Source organism: Marmota marmota, unplaced genomic scaffold (assembly GCF_001458135.2).
Source record: "Marmota marmota marmota unplaced genomic scaffold, marMar, whole genome shotgun sequence".
NCBI classification, from domain to species: Eukaryota; Metazoa; Chordata; class Mammalia; order Rodentia; family Sciuridae; genus Marmota; species Marmota marmota.
In genome coordinates this window covers 5127816-5147854 of record NW_025999944.1, presented here as the reverse complement: position 1 = coordinate 5147854, position 20039 = coordinate 5127816, and the positions used below count along the sequence as shown (strand labels likewise).

The window sequence follows — 20039 nt, the reverse complement described above, 5'->3', positions numbered from 1 at the left end:
ACACCTGGCATTTTGGGTTGAAAGGTGAGGCCAGCAAGCCATTGAGATGATAATGATTATGTTAAGATGTGCATTCAATTGGATATTAGACCCCTGCTGTCCGCCTAGGCCTGCTACTTTGGAGTTCTCATTGGTTGGGGAAGTGGGGTAGGAGGGATTTCCAGAGGAGGGATTTCCGCTTCCTGTGGTGTGGCCCGGGAGAAGGGGTGTTCGAGGAAGTTTTGGAAATAAAGTTTGTTCCTGCTTGAGTGGCTCGTGATTTTGTGCCCAGCCAGACTGCGGCAGTAAGGGGCTGGAGTCACCCCCACAAAACCCTGGATGTTCCCTTCCATGAAGGAAATACAGGAGGCACTGTGAAGGCCTTGGTCATTGATAACGTTTTGTTTTTTAATTATTATTTTTATTTCATTTATTTTATTTTATTTTCCAAGAAAAGGCTTGATAATCGTCTTTGCGAGGTGCTATAATAGGAACCCTGCACTGGGTCACACGGTACCATAAGGTGTCTCACTTAAGGAGAGGGATTGTCACGTTCTCTTGTCCTGTGACACGCAGCCTGGTAGCTTGGAAATTCCCCCGTCTTTTGGTTCTTCCTTTTTGCTCCTTATTTCCCCCTAGGTCAACCATGCTCAAGGGCCATCATCCAGGTGAAAGAACAACCAAGAAACAAACAGATAAGAAACAAAATTGATTTAAAAAATCAGTTCTTAATAGCACATGTAAAAGTCTCCTGGGGGCCGAGCTGCGATAGGGCCCTCCACGTCTCTGTGACTTTCATTTGCTTCTGTTGTTCCACAAGTGAAGATGATTGAAAGTTCGTGCTAATTCCATACCATCTCCACCAGCCAGTCACAGAAACAACCGCCTTTCCAAACATGAATGGCCCAGCAGCTTAGATTTTATGACAGGTGCTGCCTTCAGATATCTTGGCCTCAGCCCTGAAAGCAGGTCAGGCCGTGTGGCATTGCGTTGAGTGGGCCTGGTCACTCCCCACATCTTTATTTGACCTTTACTTAAGTACAGCTTGAAAAGCCACCACTGCTGGGGACACGTGTTCCCGAGATGTGTTTTTCAGAAGATGTGTGTGGCAGTAGGAGTGTGTTTCTGAGAAACATTAATTAAAAACTAGGGCCGGTGAGCTGTCTCTTCTCAGATTTAATCAGTAAAAAAAGGAGAACATTTTCTTCTAAATTTCTCCCTGTGAGATAAATTTGAATATGCTTCTAAAGTCCATCTTGAAAATGTGCAGTATTCAGGTCCAGGCCTGTATGGAGTCTCCTGGTGCAGAATGGAGATCTCTTTCCTGAGTGGGACCTTCTTTCAGTTATTCCATCTTGAAGTGGGTACTTGGAGTTAACCCGTCTGAGCAGCTGCCCATGAACCTAAGGAAGCAAGCTCAGCCTGAAGGGAGAAGAAAAAAAAAAAAAGAAATGCTTTTGAAAAAATGTCCCTGTGCACTATTAGTGTCCCTCTAATGTTGGTCTTCTGGGATCCTGGTTGAATCCTGGGAAGGGAGGAAGAGTAAAATGTGCCCACCCACGGCTATCTTTATACCTCCGATTGCTGGGCCATGGACGTTATTTGGTGTGTGACTTTATTATACAGAATGCCTTAGGTATCCTTGTTGTAAAACATGGCACATCCCATCAGACCATCGTGGGACTGATACGTCTCAGTTAAGGATTCATCTTAGGACACACTGACAAAGGTTCGAGGTAGAGAACAAATGGGCATATATTGTCCTTGTGCTTCAATGACGGGAGAAGTTTAAATGTATACTTCCATTTTTGTAGTAATATAAGAGTAACTTAATACCTTTTTAAAAGAATATAATGATAAATAAATTCCAAGAATTAACTAAATAGAAGATGTTCCCGCTCGTGGATAGGGACATGATAATGTTGTCAGTTCTTTCCAACTTGACTTTGGACCTGACATGCAGCTTTTCAGGGTGGGTAAGGCTCTCTTGGATAGCTGTTTGCCAGCACACAAATGTGTCTGAATTGGGGTGAGCTCCTTCTGAACTTACCTTCCCCCAGGGCCCTTCTGCACAAGCTTGTGGCTCTGGCCGGGTGGTCTTGTCACTGCCCCTGAACACAATCAGAGATTGAGGCTGACACTCTCTAACTCCTTGAGGACCCTCAGGGCCTGGCAAGTTCCTATAAAACCGGACCTCTTTAACTACAGCTTGCTTGCAGAACTGGTTTCTCACTCGCTCAGGTGTCCCGCACTCTCGTGCCAGGGACAAAGCCAATAGAAAAACTATTTTCTGCAAACTGGCTGTCACTGCTGATAAAGCATGCTGTGTGCTGTCACTGCAGCTTTCTTGAGCTGGTTGGGTGAGTTAGAGAAGTGCATCACGGAAGAGGGACGTGAGACTGTTGGCTAAAAAGGGCCAACACTGGCTGGATTCCTTTGCTCTAAAAGGAAAGGTAGAAAGCCTCCTCCAGGAAATTCTAAGGGTGTTGGCACTGACCAGCCCTCCCTCTCCCAGGATGCATTTCTCACCGAGCTTCAGGGTGCGGCTGCGAAGGCACAAGCGGTCCTTCCCTGGTTTTGCTGTGGGTGTTTGGATGGCCACCTGTCTGTCCTGCTCACTGGGACGAGTCCCTGCTCCGCCCCAGCCCCCACCTGGACCAGACTCCTCCGCTTGTCTGAGGATGTCCTCTCTGGTTGAAAATAGAAATCTCTGGCTTTTATTCCCGTGTATTGTAGGCAACCAGAAGAAACCTTCTTGGCAGTTTTAGCATTTTTTGTAAGGTACCAAAAAAAAAAAAGTTTTTGTGGAAGCAGATTTAAGCGATCGAAGTGGTCGTTAAAGTTGACAGGGAAGATTCTTTCCTGACATTATGGCCCCCCCGGCAGGATCTCTGGCCCATCCACCTCTCTACCCACAGGCCATGGGATCCAAGGGAAAAGAAGGGCCCCTCCGACCTGCACCTAGAGTTGTGTCTAGGTGCAGATCTTGTCGCACAGTCCTCGTGAGAGTCTGCTCTGTGCTTGCCACTGGATCAAGGGGACCTTTGCTTCCTCATTAATATAGTTAACAAACATTTATTGAGTACCTGCTGTGTGCCAGGCTCTGCAAAGCACAGGTCTTATATTCAAGTTTTAAAAATCCGAAAGGGGGAACCACATCTCTTTCCATTCCACTCAGGGGGTGTGCTTGTGCATGCGCATTTCATGCTCCTAGGGGCTGGTGCACCTCACTCCGGGGGCAGTGCCTTGAGAGTTCACTGTCCCTCCAGCGTGGCTGGGGAGGCAGCTTTGTGTAAGAGAAAGAGCCTGAGCTGGCAGGAAAGACCTGTGTATATTCCCAGCTCCAATGAGTCCCCAGCTGATTTGGGGAGAGGTATTTCCCACGTTTCCTTTCTTGAAGTAAGGGTGTTTGATTTCACCAAGTTCAAGGTTCTAACATCAGTTCTATCTGTGTTATCTCAAAGGCACAAAGTTGAGCTACGATAATTAGCCTGGGAGACCCATGCCCTTCACGAAAAGGTACAAAAGAATACGATCCTCTTTTGCCATCTTGGCATCCTTTGGCTTACTCTGAAAAGCCCAGTGAAGTGGTCCGCAGGTCGGCCGTGTGGGCGGTGCCAAGCCCCAGGCTCTGGAAGGGCTGATCCACTGCCCACTGTAAGGAGGGATTACAACTGATCTGTCCTGCGAGGGTGTGCACCCAGCTGTCCCTGCTCCTGGCTTCTCCTGAGGGACAGGGGCTTCTGTTCCAGGCAGAGCTCACTGGGGACAGGAGGCAGCCTCTGACCATGGAAACCTGATGGGTTTACCTGGCCCTGGGGATGAAACCTTTGACTTTGGCCTGATTATTTGTCTTTTATCCAGCTAGCTACTAAACCCTGGCAAGCTCAAAGGAAAAACAACAGGATTTAGCACCTGCTCCTCCTCGGGAACCCTTCCCCCACAGGCACAATGGGGGTCCTGGAAACAGCAGCTCCCTCTGTTTCGGGGCCTTTAATTCTTGGCAGGGTAAACGTAATTTGTTGATCTTTTATATGTTTATGTAGGGAAAACCAAATTTATCTCCTGGCGGAAAAATTCAGAGGGATCTTATAGAATAGTCCATTACTGACACATCAGAATGATGCTTTCATTGTTGACAACGTCTTCGGCACCCCCTGGGTCATGGCTTTGGACTCTGGCGCATGTTCATAACCCTCTCCTTTGTGTGCCAGTATCTCCGGGCAACTCCATTAAAGGGCCTTTTGTATTCGGTTGGTTGTGTATGGCTCTCTTTCCTTCCTCCTTGAAGACAATGTCTGGCGCACTGGTGTTCAGTGAGTGACCGGTCATGTACTCATGCAGATCACCGGCTCTGGTGTCCCTCCTTGGAGAGGATTTTCTGACCCACTTTCTAGAGTAGCTCTGTCCTTTATGTGGTACTCTTGTGTCCCTTCTTAGTAGCCCTGGATGAAATTGTCCCCCCGCCCCGCCCGCCCCTTGGCTTACGGTTTATTTCTTTTCATTTCAAAGTAAGCTTTAGGACTTGGAGACCTTGTGTGTCTTGCTCTCCTGGCATCAGTGATTATTTGTGGACTGAGTGAATCGCGGCTCTGTGGTTGGACTTCTGGAAGGAGCAGTTGGACCACAGCATGAGCAATGGAGATGAATCACGTCTTGGGGGAAAGACAAGACAAAGCAACGGAGTCGTTCTTTGATTTCTTTTTTTCTTTGAGATGATCACTTTATAATGTTTACTTGGCAGGTTAAATGTTCACACTTTTTAAAAAAAATTGCAGTAAATTGATATGCAATGAAATGCATTCACCTCTGGTGAGCCATTTAGTGAGTTTCATCCAATGCAGCCAGTGGACCTGGCGCCTGTCACGATGCAGAACGTTTCCCTCACTCCAGAAAATCTCCCAGTGCTTGGTGCTTTCCTCCCCGCAGTTCCCATCTCGGTGAACCACCACGGTTCTGACTTCCATCATCATGATTAGTTCACCTGCAAGCCACCTTCATGTCCGAGGGACTACACCTGCCTCTTGTGTTTGGGTTCCTCTCCTCTCCAGGCTGGATTCAGGCTCCTCCATGACATCAGTGGGTAGTTCCTCTGCATTGCCAGGTTCAGCCCTTGGAGAAATTGGTTTCTTTACCCAAAGTCCCACTGATGTGCATCTCAGTGGGGGCCAGTTTTGGGCTATCGACAGTAAAGCATTAATACACGTTGCTGCAAAACACTGGTTTTGACGTATGTTTTCCTTTATTACAGGAGTGGACATTGCTAGGTCAGGGTGTGTGGGTGTTAATAGGAAACTACGTGAGACAGGACCATTTGCTCCACATCCTACCAGGGCTTGGCACCCAGTGTGTGTATGGTACTGTCTCGTTGCGTCTTTTTTTAGTCATAATTTATAATGAGCAGAAGCCCTGGGTTTGATCCCAGCACTGTAAAAAGACAGAAAGTTTTTTTTTTTTTTTTTTTTTCTGTTTTCAAATTCTCAAACCCCTTTGTCTTCAGCCGCACCCGGTCCTCAGCCCTTGGCAAGTACTGATCTGTTTTCTGTCCTTGTGATTTTTGCCTTTGCCTGGCTTACCAGCACTTATCAGCTACATTTTTCTTAATTTTTTAGTTTTATCTGTCATAAAGAAAAACAATCTGAAAAGCCGGATCGTTTCTACAAGGTGTGTCACGAGAAGCAGCCGTCCTTTCCTGCTTCTCATTTCTGAGGAGTGCCAGCTCTCTCCACTCTTTCATCCACACACCTCTTCATTTCTGAATATCTGTGCGTTTAGGACTTGGTATTTCCCTTGTCAGTTTCGTGTGTTGACTTCTTACTGTGAAAGGATCTAACTCTCCTTCATGCCGCCAACCTTCTTGTCCCTAATGTCAGTAACTCAGTGGAGATGCACGGTGGCTTTTTTCAGAGCTCTTGTTTGGGTTATTATCATGCCCGTGCACCAGCAGCAGATTTGCACCCTGATCACATTTCTTTCCTTGAATACTGTGTGTTTCTAGAGCTGATTCTTTTTCTTTTTCTTTTCACACACTCCTGTTGATGTGCATTTCAGTGGCCTCACCTGTGTTTCCTACTCAAGGTTTCTGACCGAAGCTTTTACCTTCTTTTAATATGTCCTGCTGTGAAATAGTAATTGTCGTTACTTAACTATGTTGTGATTACCACTAAGGGTCTGCCCTGCCCCTCGTGGTGGGTGCCTAGGTTGCACCGTGCCACCTCACAGCTGCAGACCTCAGTTGTTCAGGAGGGACACCCCTGCCCTCCCCTCCTCCCACCCTCCAAGATCTTCTGTAGTTGGTCTCCCTGTGCCAGAGATGTCCTCTCCGCCCATTAGTTTCAGCAAGAGCTGAGTGCCCGCCATTCAGGGCTCCTCACAGCAAAACCACGAGCAGCTCCTGTGGACTCCAGATTTATCCTGCATCTCTCCATCTCTGCCCATTTCCACTGCCCCCTCCCACTGGTCCTCCCTGTGCCCATCTTACCCATCTGGCCTCCCTCCTCACCTAGCAGCTCTAGAAGCACAAGGCACGATGACCTTTAAACCCTCCAGTGTTTCCTGTTGTCCCTGGAGTCAAACCCAGGTCCTGCCTGGGGTGCATGGAATCCCCTGGAATCCTGGCTGCGCCTAGGATCCTAGCACCCCAGGGCACCTTTTAAGAAGCCCTAAGCCTGGGTCCTGGACATGGCCTCTGTATTTTAAGTTTCCCCGGGAGTCCAGTGGGAGCCCAGGGCTGAGGGCCTGCCCCACTGCCCTCTCTGTTCGGCCTCCTGCCTGCCTCCTCTCTCACGGCTATGGCTGCGGAAGCACTTCCGTATCTTCTTTGAACCCCAAGCTTAGGCTTAACACACCTTTCTCACAGAACTTGTTTCTGTCTGGAAGTTTCTTTCCCTGGATATTTTCATGGCTGGATCCTTTCAGCTTCTGAGTGATCTCTCTTAGATGGCCTTACCTCATGGATGTCCCTTGTCACCAGCCATGTCACCAGCCATCCTCAGCTGTTACTCCCCTTGAGCACTCCTTCCTCTGAGTACCGACGTGATCTCAGATCACCTTGTGTCTGTGTTTGTTTTTACACTGGACTGGAATCCACATGGTAACCTTGCTCTCCTCCACACCACGCTCCTTAGATTAGTGTTTAATAAGTTATCTGTTGAGTGACAGCAGGAGCCTGGTAAGGTATCCCTAGGCAGAAGCCAGAACGTGCAGTGGCCCCAGGGACACTTGGTAGGTGAGGTGAAATGAGAAGATGGTAGAGTCTGGACTGATGGGGATGAGAAGAAACCAGGAAAAGTAGGTACCTTTGATAAGGAACGAGGCATTTTGATATTTTTGAATCAGAGAAGGCAGTTTTATTCTGGAGGGGACAGTTCCAGGAGAACAGAAATGATTTGTGATCCTACTGGAAGAACTGCTCTGAGCATAGACTCACTTGGTGGTCACGATGGTTGGGGTAAACTTCCTTTTGAGATTGTCCTTTCACCTAAACGCAGGTAAGAATCATTCTTCTGAACTCACCTTCCCCTTCATCTTAATAACGTAATAATTTAAGAAAGCATCTGGGGGCTGGTGGGGAGGGGAGCTCAGTGGCAGAGCACTTGCCTAGCCTGTGTGAGACCCTGGGTTCCATCCCCAGCGCTGCATAAAAAGCAAGCATCCGAGGTTCCACCAGTCCGTTAGTGCTGCCTGTTCATTACAGCTGTTGTTGATAGGCACTCTCTGCCTCTTCGCCTCATGACACAGCCCAAAGCCTAATAGCTTACTGTATTTGATTATGATTATCTTACATTCATGTTTGGAATTAACTGGAAAATGGGGCTCTTGCTTGTATTTCCGTTCAGGTTTGTCATGTGAAAGCAGCAGACACACTTGTGAGCTATTACCCTGTCCTTTGCAGTTATTAGCAATGGAGTTTGTGGAGCAAGAGTATGATTAAAACCCCAGAGACAGACGTGTTCTGCTACTGCCGATGCCAAGGAAAATGAGTGTTTGCTTTTGAAATCCAGCATGATTATTTTGTGCACCATAATTCTGGAGAAAAAGCAAGGACGTTAAAGTTTTTCAAAAATGACAGGTTTAAGAAACATAATTCTGTGATGATTGGCTGTGCAGAATACTGTTTTCAGAAGTGCAGATAAATTCTTCCTGAAAGTGGATCCAAGTCTAAATTGTGACATCTTAGCTTTATAGGGCCTCTTAGAAGCTGAGAACTGCTTGAACAAGACTAAACTGTAGTTTCTCAGCATGGGCCCTGGCTCTGCCTTGACCCAGGGTGAAATTGAAGCCAATCACTTGTCCAAAACCATTTTCAAAATGTTCAACATCTCTAGCAATTAGAGAAATGCAAATTAAAAACTGGAGCGATTCCTTCTCATTCCAGTCAGAATGGCAGTTATCAAGAATACAAATAACAATAAATGTTGGTCAGAATGTGGGGAAAACGGTACACTCATACATTGCTGGTAGGACTGCAAATTGGTGCAATCACTCTGGAAAGTAGTATGGATATTCCTCAGACAACTTTGAATGGAACCACCATTTGACCCAGTTATCCCACTCCTTGGTATATATCCAAAGGAATTAAAAATCATCATACTGTAGTGATGTGGCCACATTAATATTTAGAGCAGCTCAATTCACAGTAGCTAAGCTATGAAACCAACCTAGGTACCCTTCAACAGATGAATGGATAAAGAAAATGTGGTCTGTATACACAATGGAATATTAATCAGCCATAAAGAAGAATAATGTTGTGACATTTTTCAGTAAATGGATGGATCTGGAGATTAACAAGCTAAGTGAAATAAGCCAGACCCCAAAAGCCAAAGGCTGAATGTTTTTGTTGATATGTGGAAGCTAACCCACAATATGGTGGGGGGTGGGGAGAGGAGAAGAATAGAAGTTCAGTAGATTAGACAAAGGGGAATGAAGGGACAGGAGGAATAGGAAAAGGAAAGACAGTGGCATGAATCTGAAAATTTTTTCCTGTGTACATATATGTATATACCATGTGAATCCCACCATTGTGTACATCCACAAGAATGGGGTCCCAACTAGAATAAGATATGTATCAATTATAAGATATATAATTGTACAATTACATCAGAATGAATTCTACTGTCCTGTATAACTAAAAAGAACCAATAAAATAAAAACAATAAAAACCCATTTTCATGTTTTAGCAGAACCAAGCGAGTGCGTGTGGGTGGGTACAGACCCTGGAGCCCTGGGGGTGGGGGGGGAGCGTTCAGCTTGGTCTTTCATTACCCGATTTCCTGCACGTTGGCATCCTAAATTGGGGATGTTGTTTCTGGTTCAGATATCTTTTTCTAACCCTGTGCCTTGATGTAGGCCACAATTCTACAGCAGAGCACCCCACTCCTCCCTGCAAAACATAGCAAAGTCCTTTAAATTTTTGACTACAATTGACAAGTTAAACTATGTAAAAAATATTATTACATCTGTGCCCCAAAGAAGGTAAATTCAATTTTCTACTTACAACACAGCATAGATTAGGTGACTATTTTCTGGTTGCTTTCATATAGATACAAGCCCCGGAGCCTTCTAGAACCTCCTGGCAGATGCCTGAAGGACTCATCACCCATTGCATCTGCTCCCTGTCTGTGTCTGGTACTTTACACTGTGCACTACTTGTGACAGGATTCCCTTGGGCCGGGTGACCACATCGATGCCTCAGTTGATGCCAAGGGGCTGGGGAACATTATTCCAGTCAATTCCCACACTACGTGTTCAGGGAGGTTTTGATATAAGATATTTGCTTGTGGACAGATTAAAATGTATACCCCTTCTATAAGGTATAGGATGGGAAAATATCTGTAGGTATATCTGTCTTTATTGGAATTTTAAAAACGAAATTAAAGTCTTTTTCTAAAGCACCAGTAATTTTTTTTTTTTAATTAAGGAGTGTGTTTTAGCATTACCCAAAATTGCATGAAATGTTTTATTATTTGTTGGAGATATTTTGGGGGTGGTAGGGGTCAAATATCTATAGAGATAAAGTTTACTACAACTTAAAATTGACCCAGAATATTGATTCTTAACTTGGGAATGCAGAAGAATGAGAGAGCTGAAGTGAAAATTATTTAAAAAGATGTATTTTAGTAGTATAAGGTGACAAGGTATTTCATTGTGTAGAGAATTTGTATATATATAATGGAAGTAATTTTCAGACAAAAACATGTACTGAATGACCATAGGTACGAGGTATTATGGGTCTGGACTGCTATGTAGATAAGGGGCTTGGGCCTTTGAATTTCCAGTCCTCGAGTTATCAAGAGAATACAGCTCTGAAGCAGATCTGGATTTTTACTGTATGGCAAACGTAACTGTTCCTGTCCTAATACATTGTCCACTCATTATCTCTTGGGTTCTCCTTTTAGCATGTGAGCTTCATGTGCTAACAGAAGAATGATAACTACTGACATCTTTATGTTATCCAGTAAATATAATAAGATTCTGTGTTCTCTTTTACCCCAACAGGTTGGTATCGAGGCTACACCCTCCAGAATAAATCTAAAAAGGTACGGCCTATTGTTGAATTGTTTATGTCTTTTGAACTGTCTGCAATCTTGTGTTCTCTGGTCTCCTTATCTGCTCTCTCTGGACCTAGTTTGCTTGCTTTTTGAGGCTTTTCTTTTGATCTAACAGCAATTTCTCTGACCTCAGTGCTCAGGAATAATAGTGTAAATCTCATGGACTGTGTTTCCCACCATCTGAAGCAAGGAGGAGGCCCTGGCTGGCCTCTGGCTCCCTGCCCCTCAAGCCGAGCAGGCTGGTGATGCAGAACAGTGCCCCAGGGGCATCTCTCAGAGAGGCCAGGACCACTTCTCCCTTCATCCTGCACTTTCAAGGCTCAGTCCCCCAACCGAAGGGCCTCCCTGTGGCCACTTGACTCTTGTCTTCATTGTCAGATGGACAGTTTTCAAGTCTGAGCCTCACTATCCCAGTAAGACATGATGAAATCAGTACAGTGAATTCTAAACCACCATTTTACAAAAACATGAAGTTGAAAAGCAGGGAAGAAAATGGGGCGCTGTGGTAAGTACTGTCTCGTGAAACTCTTGTCCTAGGTGTGTGTCCTGTTTTTCATGCATTGTTAATGTAGGTATTTGATGTGCAGGACTGGTCCACCATAAAAGTTCATCTCCTACTATTCATCCTGGGCAGAATTTGAAAAATACCCATCTAGACGGTTTCTTTTCCCAGTGTCAGAGCTACTCATTGTCAAGCTAATAAAACTGCTAGTTGTGTTAATACCCCCCTTGGTTTATTTTAGATCCCGTCAGCTCTGTGCCTTTGGTACGGCTTGCTGGGACAACATGCCATCTCAGCACTTCGTTTTGAAAGAGCAAAGTTGGTCGGGCCTTCTTATATCACCATTAGCTCAGGAGCCAGATAGCGAAATAGGGAAGGGGAGAGAGAAAAAGTTCTGAGTTTATCAAGAGGGAAGAAGAAAAGAAACAGGAAAAAGCAAACAGAAAACCTCCACAGTTCTCTTTCCTCAGACACAGCATGCAGTAGTCCCGTGCAGGTGGGCAGATGTTAAGCTCCCAAAGAGCTCAGAGGGGGTGACTCTCCAAAGAGCTCGGGACCCCAGAACACCTTCCTACAAGGTAGAAGCTCTGAAAAACGTTGATTCTTCAGTCACACTTGGTGTTTGCGTGCACACACACACACACACACACAAATGCACACACACAGTTTGCTTTGACAACTTAATAATGTAACCAAACAAAGGTGACATCTACTTTGACAGCTCCCTAGTGTGGAGCCTTCTGTCTCTCTCCAAACCCTGATGCTGAATTTTTCTACCTGCTGTTAGATTCTCATGTCTTCACTTGAAGATGAATTATTTTCATATACTCTCCTGTTGACCCCAGTGTCTCCGACGGAGGCAGGTGCTGGAGTGAATTAAACCGTGAGGTTTAAGGTCTAGGCTAGGACTCAGGTGCGGGGCTTGGAGGCAGGTTACCTGGCCAGCAGCCACTACTGCTTAGTTGGGGTTCAGCCCTGCTGGTGTTTGCACAAAAGGAGTTAATAAAACTTTGATGTTCTGAGTTTATTAGAGGGCAAAAATATGGAGGTCACTTAATTCCCAATCTTTTATTTTGTAAGTTAATTTTTAAAAATATAGAAGAGCTGGGACATAGCTCCGAGGTAGAGCCCTGGGTTCGATCCCCAGCCCTGCAAAACAAATAAGCAAACCAATAAAATTCCCAGATAAATTCACATGAAATGTCAAGAACAAACAGAAGTCTTGTTGACCAAGGTCCCAGACCGACAGGTTTTCCTTTTCAGAGTCTGTAAGGCTGCTTCACAGCAGAGAAGTGCTCGGATTCTGAGAGCTTCTGTGATTTCCTAATATACCCAAACCCACCTAGCTGCTGGTGCCCTGAGGTCGTCTTTGATGGACAGATGTCCCCCTAGGATGTAAATAAGTTTCAGATGTGCTTTAAATTTTTTTTTTTATTCATTCAATAGTTCCTTGTTTAAGCTTAAAAAGTCACATTTCAGAAGAAATAGTTCAGGAAGCACTTCTCTTTGTTCTTGATAATTGAAGAACTTTGTGACATCCCGATGTGATGACCCCAGGTTAAAGCACCTTTCCTGTGGAGAGATCCAAGGAGAACGGACGGCAGGCCAAGTCCCAGCTCCTGAACAGGCTCAGCTTTCCACACCATTTCATTACGAGTCCAACCCATCAGCAGCGCTCTCTAGAGCTGTGCCCGCCTTCCTGTTGGGGAAGAGCTGCCTGAGGGCCTGTGGTCTTAATGGACATCCTCGGGGCCATTTATAATCAGACCTGGTCATTTAGAGTGGTGATGGGAGGAGCCAGTGGTTTTGTGAATCGAGGAAGCCAAGAGCTCTGTAGAAACTGGTTATTGATCCTGCAGGATCGTGGAGGGTGGATAAAGGCAACATCTAAACACCATTAGTTTTTTTTTTTTTTTTTTTTAATTGAGTTGGCTGCATTAAGCAAGGAAAAGCAGGATTGAGAGACGGGCTATAAATCAGACATATATGACCCAAGTTTGCTCTGGCTTTTTTTTAATGTGTCATCAGAAAAGCTCCATAAGCATCAGATTTACCAGAGCAAATTAAGTGGCTATACATGGTCAATGCCACCATGGCACCATGGAGCCTTCAAATGACAGGTTGGTAAGACTGATTTTCTCTCAGTCTGAACATCATGTCCGAACTCGAGCGTAGAGCGTCGGCTGGTGATTGGTTTAGGTATCACAAACCGTCTCTGCTTATAAATCGGAACACTTCTGCCTTGGTGCTCTCCCCCTTGGGAAGGACAGAGCGGTCACCAGATTGAATGCATGACGATTTTAACTGGCCTTTTGCCTTCTTGATTGAGAGTCCCTGCAAGGAAGATTCCTTTGGACTAGCAGTGTTACTTTTTTGGGGTGCTGCAGAGCAAACTCAGGGCCTCATCCAAGCTAACTTCTACCACTGAGCTATACCCCCAGCCACAGCAATGGCACATCTTGAAATTTCTACTCTGTAGTTACTACTGTTAAGCAGTTTAGCTCTTCCCAAAGCATTCCACCACCCCACACCCCATGCTTTTAAAATGAGTTCTGGACTTTTTGGGTGTGTGTGTGTGTGTGTGTGTGTGTGTGTGGTTAAAATGCATGAAATTTCACACCTTTGCTGATTTTCAATGTGCAATGCAGTGACATTTAGGTACATTCATGTTGTCATGCCTCCATGACCACCATCCACACACAGAGCCTTTTTACCTTCCCAACTGAAGCTCTGTACATGTGAAGCACTAGCTCCTCAGACCCCTCCCTCAGCCCCTGGGACCCAGTTCTACTTTGAGTCTAGCTGCTGCAGGTTTCTCATTTGGGACTCTCTGTGACTGGCTTGATGCCACGTCCTCAAGGTGAGATCCAGAGAGCATGTCCGGGTCTCAGCTCAGCAGACAAGAGAAACACCCACAGTCCCTGAGGCATCCTGGGGACAGATGTGGAGCTTTGGAGTTCCATAAATCAGGACCCAAGCTAACTACACACACACATTGAATGTTTAGGCTTAATTGCTTGGTCATTTTTTCCAAAATTGCTCGCAGTTGGTACGTGTAAAGACAGAGATGAAGTCGCCCAGTCTGTGTGTCCTTGGTCTTATCAGTCATGGGCCTGGAACACCCACATGACCCCAGCTGCCCCTCGCATAAAGCCAGGCCAAGGCCTGCACTTTCTCCTTGGTCCTGTCTGCCTGGCTGGGAGAGGGTGGGCCCTTGGGCGTCTGCCTGGAGCAGATGCAGGATCAACTCCGTCATCACCAACGCTGGGAGCCGCTTAATCCGAGATGTTCTTGCTGTTTCCTGTTTTACTGGCAGAGGATGAAAAGGGAGAAAGGAGAATATTGTACAGACAAATATAGTAGTGACGCTGGACCCAGGAGCAGCCCTAGGTGTACGTGGGACCCGAACCACCGTCCTCCGGGCAGCGCCCCTGAATGGAGTGTCTACGGAGTTCACACCAGCTCTTCTGGGAGCTGAGCCAAGGTGTCCCCCGGCAGGCTCTCCTCTTCCCTGGTCTGGCCTGGCACGGAAGCTGCCCTGTGCCCAGCAGTGCCTTCTCCAGATGGCATCTTCTCTCTTGGCAGAGGGAGCGTATTGCACTGTGAAAGAGGAGCTCTTGGAATTTAAGAAAACCCTCGGGAACGAGGTGCTTCCTGTTGGTAGACCGGATCGATCCTCGGTCCTCTAGTTTCTACTCAGCAGTATTAATGTCTTTCCCCTTGGTCCTCCTGGGCCTTAGTGTCCCCCGTGGGCAGTTTCGCAATACTGACATAGAATTGCCTTTCGCGGGTGCAGAAGGCAGGGCGTAGAAGGTTGGGAAGTGCTGGGAATAACCAGGTAACTGGTGTCTGGTTTGGGATGCATTTGGTTTAAGTGAAAGTGCTCAGAGGAATGGCTTCAGGAAGTCACAGTCACTTTAGGAGCCCAGGAGCTGGTCCCACAGAGCTGTCTGACTCACTCACTCTGTGGGATCCTTTAACGAGAACCATCTCGTGCGTGTTGGCTGTGAAGGGGTTTTTTTTGAGGCTCTCTGGTAAACTCCTTGCCACCATTGGAGCTCTGAGCTGACAGGGACCAGTTTGCCTCTTGGTTTATGAAACGTGAGTCCTGTGCTCTCTGAGCCCAGATCTTAATTTCTGCCTTTTCAATGTTCCATCCACACGTTTGTTGAGGTAGCCTGTCACTGTGGCTGACATCCTCCAAACCTGAGCAGAAAACTTCCTGTCCTCATGGTGTCCCCAGTCATTCCTGCGACCCTTGGTGCATTAGACCTTGGACTGAGGTTTTTTTATGGTCTTAATCACTACTGTTCTTCTCTCCGTAGGGTATTTTTCCTGAAACCTATATCCATCTGAAAGAGGCAACTGTGGAAGACCGAGGGTAAGTTCCAGTTCAGGAAGACATCGTGACAGGGTGCCTTGCACACTCACATTACTCCCATCTCCTTGGCTCCACTTCTCCTCTGAGAGGGACAGGATCAGAACACTTCCCTGATGTAATTCCTTGCTGTGTCTTAATGGTTCCTCCCTTGCATCTTGCTGATGACAGGTAGCTGTCATCACCTGAGGGCCTGGGCCCCTCCTTGTATTTACTACCTGCTCACTGTGTGTGTGTGTGTGTGCACGTGCTCATACATGAACATGTGGGGCTCTTCAGCTGAATCTGAGAAGTTCCCAGTCTGGAATCTTTGCAAGGGAGAGGAGTAAGTGGCAGTCTGTATGGATCAGCTCTGAAGCAGGGACACATCCCGAGCCTACTGTGTACCTGGGTTTTTCACTGCACACTGGGGATAGCCATCCAGCTCTGCAGGGGTTGCTCATGGGCCTGATGTGAGATTCCAGTGACCTGATAGGTGTGAATGTGCTCTGCACATCACATCTGCTGAGGTTCATCTTGTTCCGTTTTTTTTTGCCTGTCTCTTTTGTACTGAAAAGTACTGCCTTTGTGACACCCAAGAAAATGATATTCAGCCAAACCGGGAAAGAAGCAGGGAGCTCTTGAGTCTCCAGGCTGGAGAGTTAAGGAGACAGTCAGAAGTGGGCCTGGAATCCATGGCTGGCAGGGGAGGAGGGGGCTGGGTCTCAGAGTTATACAGCCTCAAAGCCAGAAAGAACTTTCTCCATCCTAAGCTCAGCACCCTCATCTGAAGGCAACTTCACACAACTCTTTGATGGCGGAATTGGGACCAAAAGCCAGGTGTCTTGCCCTCTTGGAGAAGTCATCTTTCCAGTGGGCCATCCTGGGCAGACTCCAGATGTCATTTGCCACATTGGTGGAAAGGCAGAGTAGGAGGCCCGTTGTACCCAACAGGGCTGCCAGGTGAACTGCAGAAAGCCCTGGTAAATTTACAACTCAGAGGCTCAGCTTATGATGGGGTTAGGTCCCCATAAACCTGTTGCAAGCTGAAAATGTTGTAAGTCAAAAATGCATCTCAGACATCTAACCTGCATGTCTTAGTCTGCCTTTTCCCATTAGCCTGAGTTGGGAAAAATCATCTATCACAAAGCCTATTTTATAATAAAGTGTTGACCATATGGATATGCATTCAGACCTTCATAAAGCTGTGAAATAGGAAGTTGAACCTCATAAGCCGGGGGCCCTCTGTGATTCCCATAGTAAGTGTGCCCCAGGTGTTTCACGAGTCATATTCATCTTGAAACACTTCCTTCACTCTGTCTGGAGTTTGCTCACATTTGTTTGCTGGCTATTGCTCTTTCTTTAGCTCATGATAGAAATACTGGAGGGGATTTATGTTAGGAAAGGTAGTGGAGTAACTGTGCGGATTTTTTTGTGTTTTCCATGCTGTGAAGCAGCAGGTGAGAAGCGAGTGCTGCCCCAGTCCCTGCTGGAAGGAGGTGGCTGAGGTCACAGTCCCCGGGATGTTCACGCCAGGCACACTCTCTTGCTGTCCTCCCTGGTGGAACCAGTGAACACAATGTTTTTCTCACTTACATTTCTGAGAATTACTGAAGCCATCATGAGGCCATATGGGGGGGTGGAGTCTGCAGAACCTGAGCTCAGGTGGGGGACTGTGCTGTTCTGAAATGCTTCCTTTGTCTCAGATGAGGGTAAGTGTCCTACCCGACACACGCTCCCTCCACGCGCAGGTTTTGCCGATTTCAAGCCGGAGCGTCCCCATTCCTATCTTGCATTTGGGGAATGTCGTCTAGAAAAGCACTTCCCATCACCCCACGGTAAAAGGAGCGTCTGTTTGGTTCTCTCAGGCAGAACGAAACCGTGATCCCTGGGGAGCTCCCGCTGGTGCAGGAGCTCACGTGCACTCTGCGAGAATGGGCTGTCATCTGGCGCAATCTCTACGTGGTGAGTGTCCCTCCAGGGCTGGGGCGTAGCAGTGGCCATTCCTGGGCCCTCAGCCTGTCTGTCTGTCCTGCTCCAGAGGCGTCCTCTGCAAGGTGTGGGCTTCCGAGCAGCTGTCTGTGTGGAGGGAGATCCCTCTTTCCTGGACCACACAGTGGCTGGCAACCGGCTGATTCTCATTTCCCTGGAATTGGGTCAGTGATATGGGATCGTGGAGGGAAGTAGGTGTAATCATTAATTAATTCAGTCTTTTCTCAGCTGCAAACATGCCAATTGTGAAAGTAATAATGATAGTAATAACTGCAGATGCTTACCTAATCCCTCCTCCGTGCCCGAAACCACTGCGGATCCTTACAACACTTCTGTAAAGTATGTGCAATTACAGTTATTAACCCACCAGTAAGGAGCCTGCGGGGTCACTGAGCATCTCCGCCTGCACCATGAATACAAAGGCATAAGTGTTTCAGTGCTCAGCCACCTGAGGGTGACCTTCCTAACCACCTGACCTTACAGACTTCGCACTGTTCCTCTGTGGGCAGGGCAGGCTTCCACGCATGGCAGAATGCTGCTGTCTGTGCTGGTTCAGTGGGAAATTACACAGGGACCTGCACAGCCTCTGTGATAGACCATTATCATAAAATGCACGTGGGTTTGCAGTCAGGGCTGCTGTGACGCGGATGTGGTTCGTCCACCCTGAGACTCATGTTGGAGTTTCATTCCCATTGTGAGGCATTAAGTGGGAGGGACCTTTGGGAAGTGATTAGGATTCAGTAAGGTCATCAGTGTGGGGCCCCATGATTGAATAGTGACGGCTTTATAAGAACAGAGACCAGGGTTGGGCGTGGTAGCGGGAGTGGTGGCGCATGTCTGTAATCCCAGCGGCTTGGGAGGCTGAGGCAAGCGGATTGTGAGTTCAAAGCCAGCCTCAGCAAAAGCAAGGCTCTAAGCAACTCAGTTGAGACCCTGTCTCTAAATAAAATACAAAATAGGGCTGGGGCTGGGGCTCAGTGTTCAAATATCTCTGAGTTCAATCCCTGGTACCCCCACCACCACCACACACACAAAAAAAGAAACAGAATAGAGATGAGAAGGTAATCACTTATGTGTTCCTTGTCTCTTACCATGTGATGCTCTGATCTGCCATCACCAGATTTAGCCCCTCGGCCTTGGAGCAGAACTGTAACCAACACAGACCTCTTTTCTTTATAACGTATCCAATCTGTGGTATTTCGTTACTAGCAACAGAAAACAGGCTAGGACTAGGACCCAGTAAATCTAGCAGGGAATATTACCAGACTGAGAGCAGCTATATTCCAATTGGCCAAGGATGTTCAAGGTCCATTAGCAGCATGCCTAGCTCGTCTCCAGTTCAGGAAGCTGTTCTTCAGTGCTGGAATCCACAAAGACTCCTCCCTCCCTTCCTCCCTCTCTTCCTTCCTTCCTTACTGTGGACTGAATCCAGAGCCTCCTGCATACTAGGCAAGTGCTGTACCACTGAGCTACACCCCCTGCCCTTTCAGTTTTGAGACGGGTCTCACTAACATGCTCAGGGTGGTCTAGAACTTGCCCTCCTCCTGGCTCAGCCTCCCAAGGCCTGGGATTGCAGGTGTGCACCACTGCACCTGGCCTACACAGACTTCTCTAAAGTTACCTCTTTCCTGAACATCTGTTGGTGTGTACCAGTTGGTCTTCACCTCTGCAGATAGCCTGCAGCTTCCCTGGCTAATCAGGACGTCGCATGATGAATTCCCATGTGAACGAGTTCAGTGAGGTCATGGACGAGGGGAGGATGGCCCAGGAGCTATTCTCTTTTCTTCCTGTGACTTTGTTTTTATTCAGGTTCTTGTCTGGTCTTTCTGCATTTTAACTTTCAAAGGCCAGTGACGCACACCAGTAATCCCAGAGACTCCGGAGGCTGAGGAGGAGGATTGCAAGTTTGAGCCCAGCCTGGGCAATTTAGTGAGATCCTGTTGTAAAATAAAAGAGTTGGGGATTCAGCTTGGTGGGAGAGCATCCCTGGGTTTAATCCCCGGCACCGCCACGCCCCCCTATACCCCAGCCAGCCTTACTAAGTCACTGAGAGCCCCATCCTAGGTCCTCTGTGCCAACAGCAGTAACCACCCCGCATGGTAGTGTAAGTTCCAAGAGATCCTGTAAGACACTTCATTTCCATTCAGCGCCGTCACTTCCCATGACAGATTACAGCAGTAGAAATCACCAACCCCTTCCGTGGAAAAACATAATGTTCCTCTGTCTGCCCAACCTTCAAAGCTTCATTTAAGCCCTTTCTTCTCCATAATGTGTCTTCAGAACACACTGATCCGTAACGTTTCCCTCTGGGCTATCAGAGTACTCTCTGTTGCATGTGGTCTGACCCTTGGGGGATGCAGCCTCTGATCTCTCTCTGGCCAGTTTAGGAGAGAGCTCACTCTCACTTCCTAAATCATCAGCTCTGGGAGGATGGAGATGCTGCTGTTAGCCCTGTGGCCTGCATTGATCATCTGGCACTTACAGAAAGCACTCTCTGGCCCTGGTTAATTGATCAGTTAGTGGCTTTAAGTGGATGAGGAATTGCATATATGTGCCTTGGTTCCTTAGCATGCTCTTTCTGGAAGTGGGTGAGTGATGAAACATATTGCATAAGAATAGATGCATATCCCTGCATTGTCTGTTTTCTGTTACTGTCATG

General features: G+C 47.0%; 1 protein-coding gene across 2 annotated transcripts in view; it reads left to right on the top strand.

Moving 5' to 3' along the window:
- Dock5 (dedicator of cytokinesis 5) overlaps positions 1 to 20039 on the top strand; it is a 188982-nt gene that overhangs the window by 59804 nt on the left and 109139 nt on the right. For both annotated transcript variants that reach the window (XM_015499468.2, XM_048801569.1), the window contains exons 3-5: positions 10477 to 10517; positions 15357 to 15412; positions 17257 to 17353. In XM_015499468.2, the coding sequence (XP_015354954.2) occupies positions 10477 to 10517; positions 15357 to 15412; positions 17257 to 17353 (194 nt within the window). The remainder of the gene's footprint in view (positions 1 to 10476; positions 10518 to 15356; positions 15413 to 17256; positions 17354 to 20039) is intronic.